The following is a 9758-nucleotide window of genomic DNA, read 5'->3' on the forward strand; positions in this document are numbered from 1 at the left end:
GGACCCCCCCCCCCCCACAAAGCGCTTGCAACGTTTCCGGTTTATACCCCGCCCATAGAAAAGCTGGGATAGGCGCTAGCAACACCCGTACGGCGAACAGAGGACGTGGAAATGAATGAATAAAAGAACAAAATGTGATATTTGCATACATAGTTTAGTTTATTTCAAATTGAGTTAAAATTAAAATAAATAATACCTTTTCGTGTACACGAAACCGTATTTCGTCCAAAAACCCAATAAATATGTCCAAAATAAACACCAAAGGTCATGCACACAAAAATAGCAAATAATACATTATATTATGCTTGAAAAGGAGTGGGAAGAAAATGTATTAAATCCAACCCCCATAATACTACTAAAATGTAATATCTGTTGGAATATTGATAATCGCAAAAAACAAACAAAACAATTAAGGAACATTTAAATATAGGATGGATTACTAAATATTTAATAAGATAATCTATCCTATATATAATATATCTATATATACTGTACATATGGACGTACTCACTCACAACTCCGCTGCCAGTGCATTTTGTTTCTCACTAAACACATAACCGTGTACCGGTACGTGAGGACCGTCTGTAAATTGGGTAATATTTCACAACAAGTCAAATCAACTAGCGGATACGATATGAAATAATCCCAGCGTTTCATGTTTACCTGTTCTGCTGGAATCTGAGCACATGTGAGGCGGGCTGGATCCGAAGTCCAGGGCGTGGCTGGTCACGGATCCGTCCGGCTGGATGGAAAGCTGGCACATCTTGTACTCGTCTCGGGGCTCAAACCCATGAATCGAATCGTCCACAGAGCCTCCAAGCCCCAAATCAACGCCGGCCCCATTCACATCCCGTGAACTCTGGTGATCCCGGTCCAGACCTGAAGCCAACGAAGCCATGGAAGACAGCGCGGGGGCAAAGACGGACTGCGGTCCGGAGTAGGAGATCTGGAGCTGGTCGATGAGCTTCTGGGCGCTGCACAGACACTCCTGCAGAGTCTTCAGCTCCCTGTCGGACGCCTCGAGGCGAGCTTTGAGCCTCTCGTTCTCCTGCTCCTTGTGCAGCAGCTCTCGTTGAGTCTCGTTGAGCACAAGCACCACTTCCCCGAGGAGCGCGTCCACGGCGGCGGACACGGCAGAGTGAACGGTCGGGGCCAGCCGGGATTTCAGCGACGTGACCGTCACGCTGCCCTGCGGAGCTCCGTATCCAGCCTTGGCCGCTTTCCGGTCGTAGCAAGAGTCCAGCCCGGTCCTGTCGGGGACGTTGATGATACTTTGTTTGCGGTTTCCGCCGCTATTTGACGGCGAAGGATCCATGCTAGCAGCGTAGCCAGCCCTCCTGGAAGTCATTCTAATGTTGTTATCTAGCTTTAATTGTGTTAGCTAGCTGCTGCGTGTGCTAAGGTCAATAAAAGATAGAAAAATACACCTTCAAAAACAAAAACAAAAATAATGTCGCTATTTCAGAGCATTTAATTAAGTATTTACATTACCGGGTTCACTAGCGACAAAAACAATGTCCTCAAGTCTGCGACGCGACTAGGCCGAGCGCCGCTCGTTAACATTAGCATGTTAGCCTTTACCGGCGCCCGGTCGATCTGCAGACGGAGCTACTGTTGAAAAACGGTGCACTTATGAAGCGGGCATGTGTTGATCGTCTTTCATTACAACGAGCTCCGTCAATTGTTGCTCAACGACACGCTACCGTGGCCTCAACAGCGACTCACCCATTCCTGCCGAATGAACGTCGCCGAGGCCTGTCGCGCAGAAATGACGTCATAATAAATAAATAAAAAAACCTGCGTAGTTTACTTCCGCTTTGAGACTTAAAGGAAGTCTAACATCTCCGGGTCAGATCAAATGCTGCACTTCCTTTCCTGTGATCTATTTTCGGGACGGAAAGGCGTTTTGTGTCGATAGATATTTTATTTAAAAAAAAATTGAATCTTGAATCTAAAAACAACTTTTTTTCTATTTTTTACCATATCAGAAGATACATTCTTGTCTACTGTACTTATTGATACGTGATTTTTTTTTTTTTTTGCAGCAAGCACAAATAGTTTCAGTAAACAAAATTGTGTCTTCTGATATTCTATCTGATCCAGTGCTTCTCAATTGTTTTCAATTTGCTGTGGCCGACCCCTCACGGGACAAGCCCAAAGTTCAGTAGTAGTAGCCGATAAATTAATCTAAAATCAAACTTTAAGCATCCAAATTTAAGAGTCCACAGGTCACGCGACTGATATCAAATTCGGGGAAAAGATAAGAAGAGTTGTCCCAAATTAACCCTCTGGTGAAGGCTAAAAGCTGGACCCTTGCTTCGAAAAACACTTTCTGACACTTTCTGATGCGGGCCAATGAATCGATATGAATCAATCAGGAAGCAGAATGATTTCCAGACACTTCTAGTTGACTTTGGTCCATTGCTTGCTGCAGTTTAGTTGTGTTCCTTTTTTTGAGCTCGAGGGGGCAGTGAAGTCCACTTTATGACTGAATGACACGGGTCAGATAATAAACAGCAACCCACCGGGAAGGCTCCCCCCTCAACCATGAATGTAATGAAACGTTTAATTAAAATTAATTCATTTCTTCAAAACACTTTGTCATTAGGATGAAGAAAATAATTTGTCCGCTGAACGTTCCCCTGCAGAATTAATTAGCCTTCATCATTATTGAAAATGTGTGATTGCACTCGAGGAGCTATTAAACAGCGAGGAGGAAACTTTTACAAGTACTGAAGAGTCAAAAATCACAAAATGAGGGAGTATTGTTTGGAAAATAAGTCGTTTATCAGACAGACAGACAGACAGACAGATAGACAGAACAGATATGTTATTTCCCTTGTTATCAAACACACCATTTCCATTTGGGCTGATTCCATTTCAAATATAAAAATAAGTCATTCCTTGTGTTCTCATTTCTGATGAAGCAATCAGAGCCATTCCAACCAAACAACAGCAGTTGTGGGGAAAAAGTGACGTGGCACACGGCAAAGAAGAGTAAACTTTGGCGTCACGTCATAAACGAACTTTAGCCATCTGTTTGAATCTGTGTCAGTTCTATTTCTAACTAGCTCACATTGCTTGTCACATCATTAATATTCCAGCCACCTTATTAAAACGTTCTTATTATTTCCTTTGACAGATAAACTCTTTACAAATAAGCCGCAGACTCTAACGAGCTGAACAGACGATTTAACAGAGTGTGAAATAAACCGAAGCACGCATACGTCACTGGCACACTCACACAATAGAAAAACGCATCCTCAATAACACAACACACACACACACACACATTCCTACATAGGGACACCGTATATTCACAGTTACTCACCCACGCTCCTTCCTGTATGTTCACAAGCACGGACAGACAAACCAGACAAAAAGAAAGGATGGGTGAGGAAACCGCGACGATAAAGCAAAAGTAAGGAACGAATCACTAATGATGGGACAGAAACAGGATTTGTATCATATCTCCATAAATCAGGACATCTTGAATTGAGGCGTAATCAGATTAGTGCTTGACAGAACAACGCAATCTACTGAAAACACTGTTTGTTTCTGTCAGGGCTGACATGTGCTGCTGGATGGAAGGCCTCAGCTAAGATATGAATACGTTTCCTAGCCCAACAAAAACGTCCTGTACAGCGTTACTCCAGCATGTATATATATATATGTATATATATATGTATACACGTCCTTGCTCTTTAACTTCTTCTCACTATTAATGCCAGTAATTTAAAACACAAATAGCAGCTTTTGCAATTTCATTACGTGACAAATCATTCCCAGAACACGTCCAGTCAGGTTTATTTTCATCCGTTCTGTCCCGCGGCAGAGGCTGGAGTCATCCCCTAAACATTTCAAGTTTGAAGGGGAAGATGGGACAGGCTGTCTGGAGCCATTGGCACATATACCAAATAAATCAAAACCATGACCCAGACAATCCTCCATCCCTATTATATATCACTCAACCTCGAAAAGGAAAACAAGAACTCATCAGCAGGCCCGACACGCTCTGGAAGCCCTGCTGTGACAGAATGCAACAAGAATCCACGAGGGTCGCTCCAGCAGGAGCTAGCTAGGTAACGGTGACGTAACGACCAGCAGGCTGATGGTCGTGCACCGTTACTCACTCGTGCACATCGCCGAGCCCTTCAGGGGGGAGGTGGAGCCAGTCAGGAAGGAGTGAGAAGAAGAAGGGAGGCTGTGGGAGGGCAGAATGAAGGAGATGATTGTTGGTTGGGGAGGGAGGGAGGGAGGGAGGGAGGGGAGCGTACAAATGGAGCGAGTGCAAGAGAGGCAGCAAGTGGAGGGAAGACAGGGAGCGAGGAGGTCGCACGCATCTTGGTAACCCTTTCGAAGTTTTGCAAACGACAGGTAAGTTCATATTTCTCAGTTATTTGATTCTTTCGCCCTCATCGCAGCAGTTCAGAGCAAAGGGAGCTGCTTTCACTGCAGCTAAACGCCTATTTGAGGAGCTTATTCGAGCGTCATCGCTGCATGAGCGTCCGACACGGAGCACATTTCAGGTGTGACCGTGCGGATCCTTCTGGAAGGCACTCGGGCAGCTCGGTGGGAACTGGACCCAGCGGAGGCTGCTGCCGTCGCTCGGGTGTGTGTGTGTGAGCGCTCGGGCCGGTTGTGTAATACCCGCCTGGAATGCTGCGTTAGTGTGAAGTAGCTCCACGCCTCAACAGATGAGGAGGATGTGTACCAGACTATGAGTCCGCCGAGGGGCCTGCCACAGAAACGACACGTTTCATCTCCTTAAATCAAGCACACTGTTATCGTTTCACACAGGCGCTCTGAAACATTTCAGGCTTTATAACCTGACACCGCCCCGCCCTGTGTCCCCGAGTTGTCTTTGACAGGCAAAGCATCAGCGAAGGAAATAGCTTCATGTCCTCATCCAGAGTCTTTTCAGCCCAAATGCAAAGAGATGGCCGTAAACCCAAACAGGCTAATACTTTCCAGTCCGTTACAAAAAAAAAAAACCAGATTCTCCAGTCCACTGATGCATTTTTTTGTTTGTGAATGTGATCTCCAGATGATGCCTGCCACCGGACACCTCCCTTTTCCACTGGCGATCCTGGGCCTGCTTCTCCTCAGAGGTTGCCCGTTGTCACCGACGGTCTCGGGAGTTGGAGGGACCGTCAGACCTCCGAGGCCGCCGGAGTTTCCCGATAGCACAGAGGATTACTCCCTATACGAAGACGTCACTGATTCACCCACGACTCGGCCTCCAGGCGAGCGGACCCTTCAGCAATGCGATTACAATCCCTGCCTCGAGACTCAGACCCCTTGTGCTAAGCTAGCGGCCGCCACCAATTGCTTGTGTCCGGGCTTCACGTTGCATAACGAGGCTCCAGAGGCTCCCAAACTAAAATCAGCGTCCTGGAACGGGTCAGAGGTCGTGATTTCATGGTGCGCGCCTTATTCGTATGTCACGTCTTACATTGCCACAGCGGGCGGGAAAGAAAGGCAGAAGTTTGGGCGGGACCGAAGGAGCGGCGGCGTGGGCCACGTGGGCCACGCCTCAGAGGTTTGCGTGGTCGCAGCAAACGACTTTGGGGAGAGCAAGGGCTCCTGTCTGACGTACCAGCCCAGGGACAACAGTCTGCCTCTGAAGGCAGGACTCATCGGGGGGGCGCTGGGCGTCCTGCTGCTTCTCTCGCTGGTCGTCCTGCTCTGGAGGCGCAAGGGGCAAAGGAAGCGGCAAGAGAGCATCGCCATGCATAACGCAGCAGAGAGGCCGTGAGCCGAAAAACAGAGCACGGACGGACACGCCGGGAGATAAGACTCCGTCCCGCGAGAGTCTCCAGTTAATTAGGAGGCCTTCAGGAAACCGAGGAGGAAACGAGGTCCATCACCCCGTTTGACATGCCTGACCGGTACTGCTCATTACCTAATTCTTGTTTTATCTCGGAAGCACCATTAGGGGGGGGGGGGTTGTTAAGAAAGTATTATCCATGTCTGCTGGAAAACAGTGACGCTTCAAGAAATGTAAGATTTGATTTTACTTTGTATTTTGACAAAAAGTCTAATGACTTTATTTACGGGGTTTAGTCAGCTATAAAGGAACAATCACTGCCAAAGGTTGTCGATATAAAATGATTCAACACGGGGATACAATCATCGGTCATACGACGGACCGATACGAATCAGATGAAACTGCTGACGTGTGAGGCGTTCATGTTTTCAAGTTCAACATGCGAGACTTGTGTGTCGTTACTGGAATAAAACCAGACAATAGGTTTCAGTCAGAGAGAACAGATGGCGGGAGAAGATTTAAGAGAGGAATGGGTGTACGTTTCTGTGGATGAGCACATGTGTTTCCTCCAGCTGTCATACAATAACTATATCCTTCCCCCGCGGACACGGATTCAGTCTCGTTCCAGCTGAGACTTCCTGTCATGCAACGCCTGCGCTGGTGAGAGGCTCCTTCTTCGTAAAGTTCAATATTTAAATCCTGCCAGCTTATCTCATGCTCCAACCTCCATCTGCGTGTCTCGCAGCCACGTTGTGATTTGCCTTTCTGCTGTGGCCGCCCCGGTGGAATCCTTCCCACTCCACCAATGCAGCGCTTTGTGGAAGTCATCTTTCATCTGCGATTTTGGGATGCACGACAGATTTGCTCATTTGGGTGACAGAAATTGGCCCGAAGATGTAACTGACGACACATGAAAAGAGTATCACTATCAAACTGGGAGGGGAAATCGTGACAGGGATGAGCCCAGAGTGGGGGCAGAGTGCAGAAACATGGGCCATGATATGATGCACTTCAACCCCCCCCATGCAAAACGGGTTTAAGAGGCGCAGGAGCGAGGTCTGGCTCTACGTGCGTCAATAATTTCAATAATTATGTGATTTTCTTTTTTTTTTTTTTAAATAAAGTATTCTTTTTGAAATGTGATGTTTTGTCGAACGTTCATAATGAAATCAAAATCACATTTTGGAATTCTATTGATTTGAAGTTGTTAAAGAACCAATGGCTTTCACGGACAAAGATGAGATACCGCGACATCTTTTTAATCAGCTTATTTTGTTCCTCTCACAAGTGACGCTCCCGAGGTTACAGCCTGCCTCCGAAAACAGCTATTGATGTAATAGCATCATCTGGAAGAAGCGGAGATGCGAGGTGCAGAACGTGCGGAGGAGGACGTTCCCAGTAATAACTCTGTGAACTATTCTTTCGTTTCGGCATCATCGGCGAAGGACGAAGCAGACGATGGCTCTGATGAGTTTCAGATATTATGCTGCGGTTGGAGGGCCAGGTTTACGACCAGGTCAGCGGGGAGGGACCCGTACTGGACACGTCTCTCTCTCTCTCAGAACGAGTCACGTTGAATCACTGCTGCCTCATTGAGGCGACTCACTGCTTGCATGATGAAGCGTTTACGTACAAACCACTGACAACCTCAATCCGCCGCCTCCATCAGGGACTGCGATTAGCAAGGGCTGTGTTGTCTCTGTGGGTTTTTAGTCACAGCTGCATGTAAAACAAAAATAAAAGAAATTGGGATTCAACCCTCCGGCGAGAAATGAGGCTGTTAAAAGGCCCTTAATAAGTAACTCAGGACATTCATCAGCATCGAACTCACAACAGAGGTCGTTTATTTTGGTGGAGGCGACCTCCATGAAGGAGCGTGTAGTGTGTGTGTGTGTGTGTGTGTATTGGCTAAAGATGAAAGGAAGCCAGCTTCTCTGGGTGACACTGATATGTCGAAAACAAAACAGACAAATCACTCTATTTATTTTACACCAAATGCCAGCAGCCTGTTCAGGTTAGTCACGGCAGGCCCAGACAATATTGACGAAGCTCCAAATCCAAAGATATTGACACCATCATATAAGCCTGGCAGATTCTCCATACTGACAATCTAATTAAAAAACAAACACACCCACAAACATAAAAGGTTCCAGGGGACAATGTAGGAAATAATGCTCTTTAAATTACATGTCACTTCTCTTGCTATAAAAGAACAAATAAGAAAAACTCTCCTGGTCTCCGCTTAATGCATTTTTCACCACGGCTGTGAGGGAGGAGTCAAAAGGTCTGTTTCTCAGGAGCAGTAATCTCGGCTACACAAGCCAAAAAGCAAAAAATCTACACAGGGCGTAAAACGTGAGGGGAAGTGAAAGAAGAAGTTGTGCTATACTGTGGCCTATGTAGAATGGGAATGGGAGAGCACTGCTGTGTTTGCTCAACGATTAGTGCTTTAGAATAATCTCCAGGGCTCCTAGTGAGAAGGAGCTGGAGACTCATTCATTGGGCTGATTCAACGGTCTGAAAAGATTAAACACTCATGCTGAGAAGACAAGCAAATTCAGTCTTGAGAGAGGAATGGGTGTGAGGGGCGGGAGAGCTTTATAATGTTAAAAAAAAAAAAAAAACCTTGATATAAAACACTGAAAACGGACGTCCCCACACATGCATAGATGCAAAACCTACCCGCTAGTGAAGACTCACACACATGCATGCTCAATTAGAGAAAGTGTAAAGACTAATCAAAGTGGGCATTTTGGGAAAACTGAACTCCTTCATCTTAGTCAAACTGTCCTTACCCCTCTGTTCCCGCTCCGCTTTCAAGTCAGATCTTTTGTATAGCCTGTCTTAGCAGGGAGGAGCAAATCCCTCAGTCCAGCTAAATTACTAGGTCACAACATTGAACAGAGGCAAGTGCTCCTTCTCAGGTAGCCTCAACAGACAAGTAAAGGCAGACCCTTACCATCAGAAAATAATAATAGAACATATCGGGTCCTGTCTGACCCTCCTGTCAAAATGTCCAGGTGGGTCGGATGAGAAATGTGTTGTTTCATCAAGCAGCTTTCACTCTCCTCTGTTCTATGTCAGTCAGCCTGAAAGTTGCAGCTATGCAGTCATTTGCACGCGTTGTTGCAGGATTTTATGTCCATGACACGGGAAATGAGAACTATAAAATACATCCAAGATATGTTGTCCTGGCAAGTCGAGTAGAACCCAAGTGCTGCACGGCCTCAACACTGAAATTCAATCAGCACTGGGGGGGTGTTGTGAGGATAAGCCACCTGACTGACAGTACTAAAAGGGGTCAGGAAACCCAGGGCTGCTGATCAATAAATGTGTGCTAGTATACACGTGATACACGCTGACAAACACAAACACCATCCTCTCTCCTCTCACACAGTGGGAAGATTCTCAATGCCCTTAATGTGTATATTTACAACATTCGACCCGCGATCGGGTGCATGTTGTCCCCAGCAGCCGTCCAAGGCCATTTAGCCATCCTCCTTTATGGTATTGTTAAATATCTGCCATTATTTCTGGTGACTTCTCTCTGTTTTTTCTCTGAAAACAGAATTCCTTTGTTCGGCAGCTGCCAGGCGAGAAAGGGAACACAGTGGCGAGGGCGGTGACGCTGGTAATGAAGAAAGGGAGATGATGGGTGGGAACACGAGTGGCAGATAGAAGGGAAATCTGATCAAATGAGCCTGAAGGAGAGGCGGTTGTATGTTCATCAGATGTTTGGAAGTTGGTGTCTCGGGTGATAAAGAGATGAAGACAGCATGGCCTATTATGGCTAAGTACCGCTACTAAAACTTTAGTATGATGCATAGCAGAGACTTTCATAACCGAGAACAATTTCCAAAGAATATTATACGTTTTTTGGCCGAGTTTTTTGTTTTGTTTTTTTTACCTTCTGGGCAAGAACTCAGTTTATTTCAGTGCAATATTAAATTTAACCTAGAGAATCTGTGTTTAATACCCTATCACATCT

The 9758-nt window shown here is 46.1% G+C and overlaps 1 protein-coding gene across 1 annotated transcript; it reads left to right on the forward strand.

Moving 5' to 3' along the window:
* Nucleotides 1-5239: 5239 nt before the first annotated feature.
* Nucleotides 5240-6715, forward strand: LOC137900272 (leucine-rich repeat neuronal protein 4; the record flags this gene model as incomplete). The annotated part of the gene is made up of 1 exon (XM_068744335.1): nt 5240-6715. A coding segment is annotated over one exon (519 nt), but the record flags the coding sequence as incomplete, so codon positions are not given.
* Nucleotides 6716-9758: the final 3043 nt, after the last annotated feature.

Source organism: Brachionichthys hirsutus, chromosome 10 (assembly GCF_040956055.1).
Source record: "Brachionichthys hirsutus isolate HB-005 chromosome 10, CSIRO-AGI_Bhir_v1, whole genome shotgun sequence".
Lineage (NCBI taxonomy): Eukaryota > Metazoa > Chordata > Actinopteri > Lophiiformes > Brachionichthyidae > Brachionichthys > Brachionichthys hirsutus.